The sequence below is a fragment of the Melanerpes formicivorus genome, unplaced genomic scaffold (genome assembly GCF_026170545.1).
Source record: "Melanerpes formicivorus ecotype bairdi unplaced genomic scaffold, bMelFor1.0.p_v2 SCAF_67, whole genome shotgun sequence".
NCBI classification, from domain to species: Eukaryota; Metazoa; Chordata; class Aves; order Piciformes; family Picidae; genus Melanerpes; species Melanerpes formicivorus.
Window position 1 is genome coordinate 1,632,270 of NW_027142419.1, and position 18,712 is coordinate 1,650,981.

Consider the following 18,712-nt stretch of genomic DNA (forward strand, 5'->3'; position numbering starts at 1 on the left):
CCTCATCCGGGCCTGGCTCCTCACCATCTCCTTCCTCTTCCTCAGCCCCAGGGCTGTGGCAGAGTGGTTTATGCAAAAGTCCACCCAGGAAGCAAGAGAGATGATCAAATGCTCTCTCCACATCTGATGTGAGAGGTCAGGTTTTGGTGCTGCAGGTAAGCTGAGCTACACAGAACCTGATTCTCTCTGCCCTGCCAAGGAACAGGACCCTGCCCAGCCAGCAGAGGAGGCCGAAGCCGATACTCACCGTCAGAAGCTGGACCATGTCCACAGGTCTCTGCGACACAGGGTGAGGAGATGGCTCCTGCTTGAGAGCAGACTGGGGCTCGGGGCGACTGAGGGGCAGCCCTGGGGGCGCCCCGGGCCCTGCTGTGGTGGGGATGAACATGGACTGCTTGGGAACCGCCTGCGGCTGGTGCGGTGACGGAAGCTCCTGTTTCATCGAAATGGCCACGGGAGAAGGGTAGGAGGTCTGCCCCGTGTCTGCCGGTGCCCGCTGCAGGTGGACGTGAGGCTCCAGCTGTGCTGCATGCCTATTTACAGTGGGGTGGTGACTCTGCTCAGGTCCTGCTGCCGGAGGGCCCTTGGGATCCTGCGGGATCTGAGGAGTCTTGCTGCGCACCGGCTGGCTGGCGTGCGAGTGCTCACCCTCCGGCAGACCCTGGAAAGCCAGCGGCGGGGGAAAGAGGGAAGACTTTAGGCTGTGAGCACAGCAGAACTCCTTAACCAAGCTGCCAGGACACTGTCAGATTGCTGGTGGAGAAATCTGTCTCCACGCCACGGCACCAGCCCTGCTGGAGTAGTGCCTAGGCCTGTCCCCCACCTTCCAAGGCCACTCCACCAGCCTCTCGGACCTGAGAGCTGAAACCACATCCCCTGAATCCTGCTCCAAGTCCACCCATCCAATCATATCTGACCTAGAGACCACCTCAATGCTGACAAACCTCCCCCTGAAACCTCTATGTCTAGAAACCTGTTAAGCCATCTTCACACCTCCTGGTCTGAGTCCTAAAGCAGTTAAGCAAAGGGGCTTCTTTACTGTCCTCTGCAGCTGGGTTCCAAGGCCATTCCCCACACAAAACCAGCTCCTCTTGTGCTGGGAGCTTAAGTGGGGCTTGGAAACTAACCACAGAGAGCTAAACTCAGCCACGCAGAGCCACATCAGTGCTGTCACCAGCTGCAAGTGCTCCAGATTTCAAGCAGAAGAACAGGGGATTCTTTCTCACCTGAGATGGGGTCATGCTCCGGGAAGGCAGCCCGATGGGCGAGGCACCCGGGAACTGGGGGTGCCCGAGCTGTGCCGCCGTGTGGTAATTCCTCATGTCACCGTAGACAGACCGATAATCATGAAAGGAGCTCCCTGCAGGGTGCATGATCTGCACCCCGTGGGGCACCACCACAGGCTGCGTCAGAGGCAGTCCAGGCAGCTGGCTGCCGGAAGGGACGCTGAGGAGCCGTGGCTCGCTGTGAGGGGAATGAGCCATCTTGCCTTCGGAGGATTTGGGTGTCTCTTTGCCAGGCTGCGGGGTCTTACTGACAGGGGGGGTTTTCACAGCCCCCTCAGGAGTCCGGGATTGTCTGGATTCCGAGTGGTGCTCGCCCACGGCGGCCATGTGCGGGTGCATGATCATCCTGACGTCCCGCGGCACGTTGTACTGCTCCAGCCTGATGCTCGTGGGGTGCATGCGGTAGTCCGGCTGCATCACCAGCACGTCAGACTGCACCTGGGCCGGGCCTCGGCACACCGTGGTGTGGTGGTAGTGCATCTCCTCCTCAGGGGGATGCTGAGAAGACAGAGGAGGCATGACGATGTCCCGGATGGGAGCTGGCTGGGGTGTGCTGGACTGCTGAGGTTTGATCTCTATCTGGGGTTGCAGAGCAGCTCGGGGGGAGTGGAGCGCTTCCGGGCGGATGCCATAAGGGATGCTGGAGAGAGGAGGGGTGTTCATCCTCACCTCGCCTTGGGACAGGTGGCCCAAGGACACAGTCTGTGTGACGCTGTGAGGGGGCATGATCACAGATTGCTCAGGATGCATGCTGGATATGTACTGAGGAACGGGAATCCCCGGCGCCAGCATGACCGGAGTACTGCTTGACAGCGCCGGGGACGAGGTGCTGCCGGGATGGCAGGCACGGGGGAACGGCGACGGCGAGTGCCCGCTGGTACGTGGCGAGTGCGGCTCCTGCTTGGTCACCCCCAAGTGGGAAATAGCCCGGTCGGTCGGGGTGCTGGGTCCCGAGCTGACGTGGTTGGCCTCCGAATGCATCTTCCCAGAGAGGGAAGGGTGGTGAGGACTAACCCCAGGGCTCAAGCTGGATGGTTGCAGAGTCTTGGTCTCCACTTTGAGAGCAGCTGGGTCGGACAGTTTTTTGTTCACGACCATCTGGTTATGGACGAGCACAGGTGGAGTGTTGACAGCCTGCGTGAGGACCTTGCCGGGCTGGGAGGCTGGAGGCTGGACAGAAAGGTGGGAGGCATCCGGCTTCTCCAGTGCGGCGCGCTCCTGCTTGACGGAGGAGATGACGGGCGACGTGTTGTAAGGTTGCGTTCCTAGTACCAAAGAAGAATGGGTGGAAACAGTCCCGTAGGCTGCCGAGGTCTGGGAGCCCTTTGGCGTCGGCTGGGAGGGCGTGATGGGCTCCTGTTTAATCTGAGACTTGGACACAGACTGCTGGAACTCTATGTCCACAGCGCTGGCTGGGGGAATCTGGCTGATCTTGGCACTAATGCGCTGGGGGCCTTCTGTCTTCTGCCCAGAGTAACTCAGAAGCACCACACCTTCTGAGGTGTTCACCCGCAGCCCCGGGCTGGACCCAGTCTCTACAGGCCTCTCCTCAATGATTGACATTGACCCCGGATGAAACCTACTGTTATCGTTTGTGCTTGACCTCTGCTTGAATTTGGGTGAGGGGGCATTGACCAGACATGTCTGGGTTTGAGGAGCCTGCTTCACCAAGGTGATCCTGGGAGCCTCCTCCAGATCCATGCTGTGAGGCATCCTGCTTATAACTGAAGTAGCTTTGGGAGCGATCACGGTGCTGATCTTTTCCTTCTCAGTGAACACCGGCGCTTCAGCCACCGGTGGCTCCAGGGCGTTGGTGAGGGGAACTGCTGACTTCTCGTCTGATACTGGCTTGATGGCCTCTACAGCAGGGTGGAGAGATGCCTCCTCCAAAGATGGTGCACTCACTGGCTCGGCGTGTGTCGTCGTGACGTGCGTGGAGGTGATGCTTGTCGCCGAGACGTACTTGGGTTCCATCAGTATCTTCCTCAAAGTGCTGGAGTTCGTGTCGATATCTGAAGCCTTAGTGTCTGGGGGGAGAGCGGGAGGGGGCGTGGAATGGGCACGGGGTTCCTCGTGCCTTACCATCCACTCTGGCACCTTAGCAGCGCCAGCGTGAAGGGGGACGATGGCAGTGGGCACTGGGGTGGGCAGCTTGGCTGCAGGGATGGCAGGAAGGGCTGCATTTGGGGCACTCGGCGGTGTGATAGGTGTGTTCTCCAAGGGCGACCGGATCTTGAACCCGCTCTGACTCCCCTCATCAAGGGGAACCGGTGGGGTGACCAAGTCCAGAGGAGCTGGAGCTGGTGCTTTCGGAGAGGTGCCAGTCTCAGCGACAGCTTCATGCGCAGCCACAACAACATCAGCAGCTGCAGCCTTGCTGGCATCTGAAGCGCTTGGTTCCACAGACACCTGAGCTGCCATCTTGGGTGGTTTTTCCTCCTTTGAGGCTTCTTCAGGCTTTGTCTTGACTTCATTGACAGGGGGTGACTTGCTCTGCACCCTCTCTGGCTCAAAGGTGTTGACTTCGACAATGTCACCCTTCCTGCCTGTGCTCCTTTTGCGCCTCTGCCGCGTGGTTTTCTGCCGTCCCTTTTCCTTCCGAGCAACTTCAGCCTCCTGCAAGGTCTCAGCCTCCTGCGCAGAGTTGGAAGATTCACTGAAGCTGACTTCGGCCTCCTTGCTCTCCACCTCCACTGCCGACGGGGCAGAGCTGGTTACCGGCTGCACTGCAGGCTCCACGGCAGCCTCACTCTCCAGGATATTATTCACTGCCTGATCCGTCTCGGGCTCCATCTCCTCCCGAGGCGATGGCAGCACCAAGGGCTCTGCGGGGATTTCAGCCTCCGATTCAGCAGGATAGGTTGGTGGTGCAGGGAAGCTTTCTGTCTCCCCAGAAATATCATTGATGATGGAACCAATGGCCGCTGCCAGCTCCGTCTCGCTGGCCTGGTGCGCAGGTTTGTCTCCCTCCTCCTCCTGACGCACTTCAGAGACGTCCGTCGCTGGCTCTTTGTAGGCAGCCATCGAGGGTGGGGTTTCGGTGAGCTTGGCGATGTTCTCCACAGCCTGCTCCAGTTCAATCTGTTTTGCTAACTGGGCAGCTTCGGGGGACTGTTTCGCTTCCCGCATCACCTCTTTCTCTGTTTCTGGGAAGGAATCTTCTACCTCATTCTTAACAAAATGAGGTGGCAAGATGTCCTCCTTCTGGGGACTCTTCATTTTGGCCGGTGACACCGCCACTGGCTCTGCATCCTCATCAGTCGGCCGCAGGGCACCCTTGACTTCGTCCACATTGAGGCGGATCTCCACGTTTTTGAGACACACGGAGGCTTTGTCTACAACTGGTTTGGTGTTTTTGTACCTTCCCCTTTTGGATTTTGTGACCTTTTCTGGCGCCGGTTTCTTCTCAGCGATCTCAACCGTGGGGATGTCTAGCTGGCTCTTCTCCACATCCAGCTCTTTCCTGTCACGTTTCTGCTCACTTGCCACCGGCTCTTTCTCTGTGACTTTGGCCTTATTGCCATTGTCACCAACACCCAGTTCCTGGCCACTTCTTTCAGCAGCATCCTCAGCTTCAGCTGAGGTATCTCCTTTCGGTTCGTTCTTCCCTTTCTTCCCCTGTTGGCTTGTAGCAGCTGATGTGTAACCGTGTGTTAGCTTCTGGGACCTGGGAGACCTCCAGCCTTCTGTAGGCTTAGGAGCTTCCACAGCGTCTTTAGCTTCAGCCTCCTCCACCTCTTGCTGTACTGCTTCTGTCTTTATTGGAGAGATGTCCTCCTCTGGCTTACGGCGGGTTTTGGGAGGTCTTCCCCTCCTCGGTGTTGTTGGAACAGTTGTCACCGTTTCCTGTGGTTCCTTCTCCCCTCTTTTTCTGGTGGATCTAGTGACCTCCAGGGAGTCCTTCACCGGAGATGGACCTTCATTATCCCCTGTGGTAGCATAGACTGACCTTACGTTTCTGCGCCTGGTCCGGCTTATGGGCAAGCTTGGCTCCACGTTTTCAGGCTCTGCAGCAGAACTCGGGGATTTAGCAGCATTCCTCGGAACCTTCTCCACCTCTACTTTCAACTCGGAGAGCTTCTGCATCTCCCCCCGAGGAGAGCTCGACCTTTTCAGCTTTTCACGGTCAATTCTTTCACTCTTCCTTGTGACGGGCTTCTCCGCGACACTGGCTGTGGCCGACTGCACAGGAGTCTTGGAGCGTTTGCTCTTGTAGGACTTTTTATCCTTGACAGCAACCGGAGCTTCCGCTTCCATATCATTGTCAGACACGGGCGGAGGGACCTCGGCAGCCGCCTCCACCTTTTGACTCACGCTGGCATCAGCGTTGGCAGAAGGTGGAGGATTTTCTTCTTTAGGCTCCGCAGCTTCATCAGCCTTCTGAACAAGCTTGGGCAGAGGCGCAATCAGCTGGACGCCTTCAGGTTCTGGATCTACACCATCCTCCGCTTTGGAAAATGAAGATCCAGGGGTAGGAGGCTTGGTATCCAAGTATGAAGGATGCTCTGTTGCCACAGCATCTTCCTCTGGTGCCAGGTTTGTAGTAGTGACAACTTCTTTACTAACTTCTATGGCTGATGGGGGTTCAGTTTGCTCGGCTGGTTCCGTTTTGACCGGAGCAGCAAGTTCAGGGAAAGCTTTTGGTTCCTCTGCTGCAGAAGCAGGTTCAGATGGCTTTTCTTCTTTTACAGAAGCTGTTTCCACCACCACCTTCTCATTCACCACCTTCTCAGAGGTGACTGGTACTGGTTCCTGTGGCAGGACAGTGACTGAAGAGGGACCAACCACTGAGGAAGTTTTATGTTCTGGTTCTTTGCTATCAGGAACAGTTTCTGGTGTTTTGGGACGGTTTTCTTTATCTTCCTGCTTTTCCACTTCTTTCGGTTTCTGATCTTTCTCCTTTTCTTTCTGCTGCATTCGCGTCAGTTCGATGAATCTGCTGTGGAAGAGAACCACCGGTTCCTGCACCAGGTCAGCCATGCTGTTCGTCCCATCAGAGGAAGACTGTCTCCCATACAACCTCCCAGAAATGAAGTCCAGATCATCATCTTTCCTCTCTAAATGCTGCAGGCGCTTGGAGTCCTGCTCGAAGATCGAACTATGCAAAAACCGAGAGGCAAACAGTTCCTGCCTCTCTTGTTCCTCCTCTTTATGATCTTCTTTCTTATCATCCAGTTTTCCACCTTCTGAGTCAGTCCTGATTTTTTTCTTTTTCATATACCAAGATGGAATAGGTCTCGGAGCTGAGTCAACCTTCTCTTTGTCTTTATTGTTTCGAAAGCTCGCGAATCGCGAATCCCAGTCTAGAAAGGACCAATTTTCCTCTCTGGAGGAAGAGAGAGACTTAGCTCTTTCAAGCAAGGCCTTTGTGTCTGGTGTGATTGTCTTGTCCAATGCAAAGGAGTAAAATTTGTTTCTTTCTAAGGAGCTTGACAGTCGCTCCTCTCTCTCACGTAATTTCTCTTCTCTGTCTCTTAATAAAAAAGACAACCTGGAGCTCTCCAACAGGGAGGAGGCTTTTGGGGAATGGGGCTTGTTTTCACCGTCATCATCCGAGTCTGAAGGCACCTCGCCAGGCTCCAGGTCCCGCACAGAGCGCTTGCGGATGCTGTCTCTTTTGACAATGCTGCTTGGGAAGCTGATATCAACTCTGCCAGGCTCCTGCTTCCCTTGTGTTTCCCACCTACTGGAGTCATCCTCAGAGCTCAGCACAGAGAGTTTTATTTTAGCCATTTCTGCCATCTGCTCCCTTCTGCTGGAATCGTAAGGATTGAATTTCAGCGAGTCCTCCCTCACAGTCATGTTGGAGTACGACAAACCCTTTTCTTCTATTTTAGGTGACTCTTTGGTTTCCTTTAAGGGCATTAGCCTCGGAGAATCGAGCGTGTCATCATCTTCATGGAAAGGGAAGTGTCTGATGCTAGGGGAACAGGAGGTCCTTTCGGAGTCTTCGCTCACCTGACGAGAGCTTCTGTAGTTCCTTTCTCTTTTAGTGCTAATTTCAAAGTCGAACTGGTCAGTCTTTTTCCTTTTACTTGGCGGAGAATCATCGGTGACATCTTGTGGAGGTTTGCCCACCTCATGGACCAAGCTCCTTCTTTCATACTCATCAACATCTTTCTTTGGACTGCCAAACTTCTCAGACTTGGCTATCTCCATTTCTAGCTGCTGCTTTAACCTGCGGCTTTGCTCCATTTGTTTCCTGTAGCTCTGTGTGTGGTCGATGTCGATGCCGATTTTCTCCTCTGTATCAGCTGGCTGAGGTTTCTCTTGGCCAAGTTTATGGTCAGGTGCCTCTTCTGGAAGAGCAGAGTAGTTCTTCCTTGCATCCTCTCTCTCTGTCCCTTGGTCATCTAGCAGCTGCACCTGTTTATGTTGGGGTTTTACTGGATTCAGTTTTTTAGAAGAGAGTTCCTGAACTTCCACGGGTTCCTCGGCTGTCTCCATGAGCCTTGCCTGCAGATCCAGGGTGGGACGCATGGCAATCCCGCCAACACTGAGAGTCTCCTGGATTTCTTTGGGACTAGTAACAGGAATAAGTCTGTCCAGTTTGAGTTTTTTCGATTCCCTTTTAAGCATCTCCTTCCTCAGGGGTTTTCTCTCCACTTCACCTTCCCTTAACATGGTCGTTTCTCGAGAGGAAGCCGTTGCATCGAGCTGCTTTTTCAAAGCCATACGTGTGTCCTCCTCGTCTTGGCTGCTTCTCTTCACTTCCAGTTTTTGTCGGTCAGGCTTCAGATTTGCATCAGCAAAACGCCTCTTACGCGCCTCCAACTTGTCTAAATCTACCGCGTTGGCCCCCTCGGAGGTTTGCTCGGTCTTCAAATGCTTTTTGGGTTTCAGTTTTCCCTCCTTATCCACTACTTCAACATGACTGGCAAGGGCCTTCTCTTTTTGTACCTTGGTTCTGACAGGTTCCAGTTTAGACTGCTCAGACTTGGTTTGCTCAGCTTGAGAGGTCTGTGTTTTCTGCTCCAGGAGGGGGGACTTCATAGTGTCATTATCAAGCTTTGCTCTCAGCTTCTCCAAAGCAGGCTGATCGATAACTTTCCCTTCCTTTTCTTTCACTCGGGTCAGCACGACGCAGGGCATTAGCTCCAGGCGGTTTTTCGCCGTCCCTTCTTTGTCACCTCTCTCTTTGCTTTGTTTGCTGTTGCCCTTCAGTTTTTCAGGGCTGGGCTCTCGCTCGTTCTCTTGATCTGTCTCAGAAGACTGTGAGCTGGGTGAATGGATTTTTGCTTTCCGTTTCTGTTTATCGATTTTCTCCTTTTCTACTTTTTCTGGCTTTTCCTTCCTGACCAAACGCTTCTCCTTGTCCACCCTCTCCTGCTCGAACGCTCGCTCCTTCTCCGCTTTCTCGTTTTTTGTGTACCGTTCCACGCGGGCTTTCTCCAGCTTGTCGTATCGCGGAGGGGACAGAGAGCTGCAGCTGCCGCTGCGATCCGATGACCTGCTGTAAATCCTCCTCTCCGAATCGCTCTGCAGCCTTTCCGACTGCGAGGGCGACGCTCCGGGGCTCTGTGGGCGCCTGGAGTGTGTCGGACTCTGGCTCCGTTCGATTGGTCTCCGCTCGTGGTCTCTGTCCCGGTCGGATTCAAACCGTTCCCTCTCCCTCTCTCTCTCCCGCTGCCTGTAACTGTATTCCCTTATGTCCTGCTCGTAAGGATCGCCCCGGTAATCCCTGTACTCCCGTGGGTCGTCGTAGTAGCGTGGGTCATAGTAGTCTCCTTGGTAGGGATCCCACTCGGCGTAGAACTCCCTGCCTCGGGCTGGGTATTCTCGACGAGGATCTTCAGGATACGTCCCCGGGGTCCGAACGGTCTCGTAGTAGGTACGGTCAGGGGCGTACTCGTAAGATCCTCTTCGCTCATCTCTGCTAAAGATAAGAATAAATGGGTCAGTTCTCCTTCCCAACCACACTCTGCTGTGTGGGGAATCATTGCAGGGTCACTTCATTATACACACATCTGTACACAGCTGCACACAGAGACTGAATCACAACAAATCTGTGTGCAAGTCATGATGAAAAACATGCAGAACATGATCCAAGGGCTGGAGCATCTCTTCTGTGAAGCCAGGCTGAGAGAGTTGGAGTTTTTCAGCCTGGAGAAGAGAAAGCTCCAGGGACACCTTAAGGGAATCTTTCAGTATCTAAAGGGGGTTACAGAAGAACTGGAGAGGGACTTTGTACAAATGACAGGACGGATGGAGCGACAGGACGAGGGGTGATGGCTTCAAACTGGAAGAAGCTGGATTTAGATGAGACATGAAAAAGAAATTCTTCCCCATAATGGTGGTGAGGCACTGGAACAGAATGCCCAGAGAGGCTATGGGGGCTCCAAGCTTGCAAGTGTTCAAAGCCAGGTTGGATGGTGCCTTGAGCAACCTGGGCTAGCAGTAGGTGTCCCTGCCCATGGACACTAGATGACCCTCAAGGTCCCTTCCAACCCAAACCATTCTAGGATTCTCTCATTAAATGCTTTGTTAGCTTATCAAATACCCTACTGCAGCTAACTGGTCATTTCCAGGCAGCTCTGCCAAGTATCTTCTCACCATCTTTACTGCTTAATTTTTGCCAAATTCAAGCACTGCACTAAATTAAAGCAAAAGCTACACAGCTCCTGTGCACCCATGCACAGCTGGTATGGTGAGGAACATCCCAGCTGGCAAACCTGAAACCCACCTCTGAGAGCATGAATCAAGAGCCTGGAATTTCTCCACTACTGAGCAGTGGCTACAACTGCAACCAAAGAGAATCTGGGATCTTCACATCACTGCAAGGGAACAGCAGTGGCCAGGAGGAGCTTGGAGGAGGACCAGAAGATGCAGAATTACAAGACTCACTGCAGAGCTCACTTGGTCACTCTGTGATTCATTATTCCTAAGTGGCTCCTAATGACTACAGGATCAGAATCATTTTGGTTGAGAAAGACCTTTGAGTCCAACCACTCTCTAACTACCAAGGCTGGTGCTAAACCACGTCACTCAGCACCACATCTCTGTGGCTTTTAAACACCTCCAAGGGTGGGAATTCAACCGCCTCCCTGGACAGCCTGTGCCAGTGTTTGAGAACCCTTTCAGTGAAGAAATCTCATGTCCAACCTAAAACTCTCTGGCACAACTTGAGACCATTTCCTCTCATCCTATCACTTGATACTAGAGAGAAGAGATCAACCCCCACCTGGCTCCAACCTCCTTTCAGGGAGCCGTAGAGAGCCAGAAGGTCTCCCCTCAGCATCCTTATCTCAGGACTGAACAACCCCAGGTCCCTCATCTGCTCCACCCCAGCCCTGTTCTCCAGACCCTTCACCAGCTTGGTTGCCCTTTTCATGGTATCACGGTATTTTCTGGACCTGCTCCAGCCCCTCAATGTCCTTCTTGTAGTACAAAGACAGGCAAGAGAAAATCACCACCTCATGCTGTTCCAGGAATCAGTGTTCTACTCAGGAGGACAAAGATGTGACTGGACAAAGCCCAGCTGACTCCTGGTCATTAAGAGACATCCACTAATGCCCTGCTCTCTTTGGGATGTGGAGTTCAGAGGCAACGATTGCTGGCTGCTTGCTGGCACATCGCAACATCTGGCCAGGACTGGAGGATGAGAACATATATTTCCATTATGCAAATTCTGATTGCCAATCTCCAAGCCCTCCTCACATTTACATCTGACAACGCTGCATCTATGGCAGACCAGGCTGTTTTGCTGCAAAACCCCATAAAAGTTATCTAGGTCACAGGTACCATCAAGTGTCACACTGCCCTTAGTCAGAGGTACATCAGAACCCCAACAACTGAGCCTCTGAAGGTAATAAAAAAGCACCCAAACAAAGAGAAGATGCTTCCCTCTTCACCAGTCATTGTTTATTCAGCCACTAGAGGCAAAAAAAAAAGGCTTAAATGCAGAGTGGTTCTGTGCCAGGTGGCTCTCAGCCAGGGCATGCAGAGAGGAGTGGCAACACAGGGTCAGAGCAGGCTCTGTGGCATGTCCAAACCAGCCAGATATTGTCATGGCAGATGCTCCTCGACATCAACACTGAACACATTTTTCATAGACTCCTAGAATGGTTTGGGTTGGAAGGGACCTTCAAGATCATCCAGTTCCAACCCCCCTGCCATGGGCAGGGACACCTCCCACCAGCCCAGATTGCTCAGGGCCTCATCCAACCTAACTTTGAACATTTTCAGGTTTGAAGCTTCCACAACTTCTCTGTGCAATGTTTCAGTGCCTCAGCACCCTGACAGGGAAGAATTTCTTCTTCATGTCTCAACTAAATCCAGTATCTTCCAGTTAGAAGTCATCACCCCTCATCCTGTCACTCCAGGCCTTTGTCACAAGGCCCTCTCCAGCTCTCCTGTAGCCCCCTTCAAATCCTGGGAGGCTGCTTGAAGGTCTCCCTGGAGCCTTCTCTTCTCCAGACTGAACAGCCCCAATTCTTGCAGCCTGTCTTCACAGGAGAGGTGCTCCAGCCCTCTGATCATCCTCATGGTTTCCTCTTGAACTGTTCCAACAGGTCCATGTCTCTCTCTCCTGTGCTGAGCACTCCAGAGCTGGCCCCAGCACTGCAGGTGGTGTCTCAGCAGAGCAGAGGGGCAAAATCCCCTCCCACCACCTGCTGCCCACACTGCTGGGCATCAGGACATGGCTGGGGCTGGGCTTCCAGCACACACTGCTGGCTCAGGTTCAGCTTCTCATCATCCAGCACTTCCACGTCCTTCTCAGCACTGCTTTCTATCCATTCTCTGCCCAGTCTGGATTTGTGGTTGTGACTGCTCTGATCCAAGGGCAGGACCTTTTGCTTGGCTTTGCTGAACTTCATGAGGTTGGCATTGCCCCATTTTTCCTGTCAAACAGCTAAAAAAACCTCCTGCAGCCTCACTCATATGTTAGTGTTTTATCAAGTTAACAAATGAAAAGGAGCAGGTGGCAGATCCAGTTTTGCTCTCAGCTCAGCAGCTGAGCAGCAGTTTATCAGACTCATCTGTACACAGCCAGCACAGACACTGCTCCTGGAAGCCACCACAGAGAAGCTGCTCTTTGCCTTCCTAAGGAATGACAAATGACTCACAACTGTGTCCTGCTGACCCACCACAGCAACCAGAGCCTAAATATACAGCTGCAACCTCCACCTAGGTGTGAATTTCAGTGACCAACTACGCTTCAGATGTGTGATATCCTGGCTGCACAGTTTGAAGTCTGACCACCTACACTGGTTTAAAAAAAGACAGTATCAAGAAGGTATCAAAAGACACTTAGAGTATGCCAAAAATTGTTAATAAATCCTAGAATGGCTCAGGCTGGAAGGGACTCAGAGATCATCTGCTCCAACCTCCCTGCCATGAGCAGGGACACCTCTCAACTAGGTTTGGCTGCTCAAGGCCTCATCCAGCCTGGCCTTAAACACCCCCAGGGAAGAGGCCTGGGCAGCATGCACTGCAGACTCTCACCACCCTCATACTGAAGAACTTCTTAGTTTCATAGTTTCATAGTTTCATTCAGGGTTGGAAGGGACCACAAGGATCATTTAGTTCCAACCCCTCTGCCATGGGCAGGGACACCCCACACTAGATCAGGCTGGACAGAGCCTCATCCAGCCTGCTCTTAAACACCCCCAGGGACGGGGCCTCGACCACCTCCCTGGACAACCCATTCCAGGGTCTCACCACTCTCATGGTGAAGAACCTCCTCCTCACATCCAGCCTGAATCTCCCCACCTCCAGCTTCATTCCATTTCCCCTAGTCCTATCACTACCTGAGATCCTGAGAAGTCCTTCCCCAGCCTTCCTGTAGGCCCCCTTCAGATACTTCCTAAGCTCCAGTCTAACCCAGCTCCCCTCAGCTTCAAACCATTCCCCCTTGTCTTGCCTCCAGACACCCTCATTGAAATCCCTCTACACCCTTCTTGTAGGACCCCTTCAGCTATTGGAAGGCAGCTCTAAGGTCCCCCTGGAGTCTTCTCTTCTCTAAGCTGAACAGCTCCAGCTCTCTCAGCCTATCCCCGTAGCAGAGGTGCTCCAGGATTAAGTTGAGAGGAAGAAATCTAAGTGTTTGTTTAATAGAGTGGTGAGACACTGGAACAGGCTGCCCAGGGAGACTGTGGATGCCTCCTCCCTGGAGGTGTTCAAGGCCAGCTTGGATAAGGCCTTGAGCAACCTGGCCTGGTGGAAGGTGTGTCACTGTGGATGGGGGCAGGGGGTGGAACCAGACGATCTTTAAGGTCCCTTCCAACCCAACCCATTCTATGATTAATTTCACTTAGGATAATGCTGCAAAGGTAGTAAAATACAGATACTGTGCCACATGCCTTCTTTCTGCCAGCATTTCATAGAAGTCTCTGATGTCCTGCCCCGTTTTTTCCATGGAATGATAAAATGCCAACTGACTCTCTCGGTTTGCAAAGTCCACCTGAAAAACAAAAGGGGGAAAGCACCTTCAGTGAGAGAAACAGCCCCATTTTAACAGCACTTCCCTGCCTGCTGCAGCCTGCAGATGGGAGCAGAACTGACAGTGGGGATGATGATACATAACAAACCCCACATCAAATGCTTCCCAGGACCAGCCCTAGCACCTCCAGGAGTAAAAACCTTTCTCTCTCAACTCAGTGTAGCTGCATAGGGCTCTGTAGCTACCTCCTTACTGGTGTATGCTGCTGGAGCTGCCAGACCAGAGGCTTCAGTAAAGCAGCAGGACAAATACAGGTTATTAGAGTGGTATTGACGTTTTTAATGCTACAGCTCCAATTACAGCTCCAAAGTCCCTTTAATCTCCTGGCAGTGCTACAGCAGGTCAGCATTATTCATCTATTTCAGACTCCACGTTCTCTGCCTGGGGTGAGACAGCAAGGCAGGAGCAGGAGGGAAAGGAATGAAGCCTCCCAAACTGCAGCTGCAGCTCCTTGCTCTGGCTGCTCAGGCCAGGGGTGACAATATGAGGAAGCTGATGGTGTAGCTTGTCAGGTGTGAAGAGTTAACAGCACTCAAGCTGGAGGCTCTTCTTAGTGATAAGGATTCACAGACACTAGGGGCACACACATGTAAAAAACACAGGATTCAAATGGATTTAACATAATGTGTGTCACAGAAGGCAGCAGTTTTAGCACTGCTTCCTGCTTTTTACAGCAGCCAGCCCAGGCACTTGTATGACCACAGGAGTGGAGCACAGAGGGATGTACACTGAGGGTGCTGCTTGTTGCTAAGTAGCAAGACCCACAAAGACAAGATGTGAAACTTGCACATGGCCACACGTTTGATTGCACATCAAGGCTGCTTCTGTTCCAGCACCACGCTTCCAAATGGCCACACAGCCAACTCCTAAACCCAGTGGGGGTGAAGCTGCTAGGTTAATAATACACCAGAGGAGAGATCATGCTGGAAATCATTACCCACTCTTTAGTAGGAGGGAAGAAAGGAGGAGGAGGAAGCTAATTCAGAGGGTTGGTTGACACCTCACGTCCCCAATTAGTGGAACTGATGGGACAGTTGGAACAGGTATTACCACATTGACCCAAATCCAAGACAGCTCTGTAAGCGTGAAGTGTGGCTCCAGCTAAAAAGTAGTTTCTCTTGGGTTTTTTAAGCAAGTGGGTTTCATTCATTGCTCTGTTAAGGAAGGAGATGGTTTCATGCTTGGGCTGCTGTACCCCATGACTGCAGTGTGCAAGCCACTGTGGATGGCCTCAGCCAGGTCAAAAGCCTGGGCATCAGCAGCTGAAATGAGTGATGTGCAATCCTGGAGGAACATACACTACCGTGGGTTACCCTGGAGGAACTCACACCATGGTGGTTATCCCAGAGGAGTTCACACCACGATGGGTTATCCCAAAGGAGCTCACACCATGATTGGTTATCCCAAAGGAGCTCACACCATGATGGGTCATCCTAGAGGAGCTCACACCATGGTGGGTCATCCTAGAGGAGCTCATACCATGATGGGTTATCCCAGAGGAGCTCACACCATGATGGGTGATCCTGGAGCTCACACCATGATGGGTTACCCCAGAGGAGCTCACACCATGATGGGTTATCCCAGAGGAGCTCATACCATGATGGGTGATCCTGGAGCTCACACCATGATGGGTTACCCCAGAGGAGCTCACATCATGATGGGTTACCCCAAAGGAGCTCACACCATGATGGGTGATCCTGGAGCTCACACCATGATGGGTTACCCCAGAGGAGCTCACACATGATGGGTTACCCCAGAGGAGCTCACACCATGATGGGTGATCCTGGAGCTCACACCATGATGGGTTACCCCAAAGGAGCTCACACCATGATGGGTCATCCTAGAGGAGCTCACACCATGATGGGTTACCCCAGAGGAGCTCACACCATGATGGGTTACCCCAGAGGAGCTCACACCACGATGGGTTATCTCAGAGGAGCTCACACCATGATGGGTTACCCCAGAGGAACTTCACACCCTCAGATTTCACTTCTCTACCATGGAAATGGACAGAAGTTTGCCTTGGATTCAGGTAAATGAGGCAGGAACAGAGACACCAACACTCAGGAGCTCAGAGAGACAAGTTCAGTGAAACAAACGGCAGAGTACTGGGAGAAGGCTTTGTAGGTACCAGCTCAAGACACCCTAACATCTTGATAAGCCCAAGAGAGAAAACCAGCTTAAGCCTCTGATGCCTGGGACAGAGGCCTCCCACTGAGTATCCCTTTGGGCTGGCAGTCTGCAATGGCAGCGTTTGGAGGGGCGAGGCCTAAGTGCAATCGGTTTCTGGGTTGGTTTGGGGGGTTTTTTGTTTGTTTGTTTGTTTGTTTGTTTTGGAGGTTCACTCTGCACACCTTAATCTTATTCCCACCGATTTTCCTCCCCTTGGTCTCTTTTACAGCTGCTTGTGCATATTCAATCTCATTGTAGAGAACCAGGGCCATGCCTTTTAAGCGGTCAAACACCACCTGTAAAAAACAAAAAAACAAAACAAAATCCAAATAAGAGCCTCATCCACAGGACTTAATGTCAGTCCCAACAAAATCCTAAGTCATGAGGGTACCAGGAAGGAAGTGCCATTTTTCAGCAAGGTTAATTTTGGTTTTGTCTGATGAGGCATATTGGTCGTAACGAGGAGAGACTCAAAAGGCCGCGGGACTGCTTTGAGCTGTGGATACTGTGGCTTGAGGTATTTTATGCCTTTATTTTGTTTTTCTGTGTTTTACTTTTGTTTTCTTGGGTGACTGAGGTTTGGAATTGACTTTTGCCTTCCTTTTGTTTTCTTGGGTGACTGAGGTTTGCAATTGACTTTTGCTTCCCTTTTGTTTTCTTGGGTGACTGAGGTTTGCAATTGACTTTTGCTTTCCTTTTGTTTTCTTGGGTGACTGAGGTTTGGAATTGACTTTTGCTCCTGTTCATTGTTCTCTTGCTTTACTTGTAGGGTTTGTTGGGGTTTATTGATTTGGGGGGGGGTGTGGAAAAAATACTATCCAGTGTGTTTTAGGGGAGAAAAAACAAGGTGAAGGGAACATTTCATCCCCAAATGGAAGCAGCTTCTGCACTACCACTTAGCCAGTTGCTCAACGCCTGATGTAGAAGTATCAGCTTTAAACTTGTTATTCAAGCAACAGCAGCTACACTAATGCCAGAGCTGCAACACAAACCCACAAAAAGTCCTTTTAAGGAGGCAAGACCCTGATCCTGTGAGGATTTACACACATGTGGCTTAGCTTGAAGCACATCAGTGTCCAAAAGAAAGACCCAGGACAAGTGGCTGGCTTAAGTTTAAGCAGGTGTGTAAATCCCTAGCACCGATCCAATGCACTCCTGCTGTGTGGGCTGAGACTATGGCACCATCACTGACTTCCTCTCTTCTTTCATGCACTCCTGTCAGTGTGCCTATGCTAACTGCTCTTAAAAAGTCATTTTTGGGTCTGATGCAACACACAGAGCTATGTCTAATGATGCAATTAGCACACGTGAGTGTTAACTACAGAATTAGACGTTCCTCTCCAGTGTTTGCCTTCCCAAGATACTTGGATTTGGGAGAGACTGTACTGCACAAGAGCAACAAATGGGTTTCCAACACTCATTAGCTCAGCTCCTTCAAAACACTTCTGGGTTGGTTGGGTTGGGTTGGGTTTTCTCTTTAATCCCAGAACTCCAGAAGCAGCTGCTTTAGGGATCGGACAGAGAGCGTACAAAGCTATGGAGCCCTGTCAGCCAAATGACACCCCAGAGAGAATTTCTCTAGCTGACCACTAAAGCCCTGGACAGTTGGGGGTTGAAAGGACAGGATGGGAAGAAAGGAAGACAGGAACAACTTTGAAAGCAGATGGCAAAGCCTCCCACCTACCTTCACCACAGGCCCGTAGCGGCAGAAATGGCGAGTTAAATACTGATCCGTAACGTTGGTGGAGAGACCATCTAACCACACACAGTTGGTAGGCATGCTCTTCCCAAACCCCAGCTGCACACAGAAGGGCAAAACTTGCATCAGAACAGGGCAGAAGTCTTACACTGGCTGAACAGAGCACTCCTAATCCATGGGATCTGAAGGAAGTGGGGCTGCCTGTATGGCTTTGCTACAATTAGCATCTGGTAGTGGCGCGAGCGAGGCAAAAATCAGAGAGGAATTACTAAGAATGAGTTCTGCAAGCTGAAATCATTCCAGTGTGGGACAACACTGGCCTCTTCTGCAATTCCAACACCTCTGGAATGTGACAGGTTGGCAGCTCTGGGGAGGGACAGCCCCTGTTTGTCAGCAGTGTCAGAACAGCCTTTGAGGCCAGGGAGTGTCAGTCCCCAAGGCCACTCAACCCTGCCACAAAACTCCTGGAGAATCCCAGTTCTGGTGGTGGCTGAAAGCATCACCCAGCCATTAAAAACACCTTGCTCTATACAGTAAAACCATCTTATCTCCATAAACTGAGCTGCTGCAAAAGATCCTATGATGCCCTAACTGAAGTAAGAGGGAGAAGGATGCAGCCTAGGGAGGGTTTCCTTACCTTGAGCCGGTTGTTTCCCAGGTACTCCCCATCCATCTTCTTAATGGCTTTGCAGACGCTGGCGATGTCGCAGTACTGTAGGAAGGCATACTGAGGGACACCATTCACCTTCTTGATGTCAATATCCTGGGGGAAGACACCAAACAGAACCATCCACAGTCAGCAATGGGCAGGAGAGGGTGTTCCACAGACCCTATTAGACTTTTCTGGAGACACAGTCACAGCAAGCAAGCTTTCATCAAGATTTTCTTCAAAGAGAGGATAGAAATAACAGCAGACAGCTGAAAACTTCACTGTCCCAGTGGGTCTCACTCAGTGGCAAAACCAAATCCCTACTGATGTGGGGAAAAGCTCTTTGGAATGCAGATTCAGAGCTGTAGCCTGCAGAAGTAAGCCTGATCTGATCAACAAAGAGTTTAAGATGGCAAAGGAGCAGAGGTTCGTCTGTGCTTGCCACGGCTCAAGAGGAAACAGCC

General features: G+C 51.9%; 1 protein-coding gene across 3 annotated transcripts in view; it reads right to left on the reverse strand.

Moving 5' to 3' along the window:
• SPEN (spen family transcriptional repressor) overlaps positions 1-18,712 on the reverse strand; it is a 93,601-nt gene that overhangs the window by 7,171 nt on the left and 67,718 nt on the right. Inside the window, exons 7-12 of one of the 3 annotated variants that reach the window (XM_068162747.1) lie at positions 18,237-18,362; positions 17,585-17,698; positions 16,083-16,196; positions 13,589-13,689; positions 1,227-9,159; positions 248-661 (exon numbers count right to left, since the gene is read on the reverse strand). In XM_068162747.1, coding sequence (XP_068018848.1) covers positions 248-661; positions 1,227-9,159; positions 13,589-13,689; positions 16,083-16,196; positions 17,585-17,698; positions 18,237-18,362 — 8,802 coding nt within the window. Of the gene's footprint in view, positions 1-247; positions 662-1,226; positions 9,163-13,588; positions 13,690-16,082; positions 16,197-17,584; positions 17,699-18,236; positions 18,363-18,712 lie in introns of all 3 variants that reach the window. The other 2 variants (XM_068162746.1, XM_068162748.1) reach the window with 2 other exon arrangements.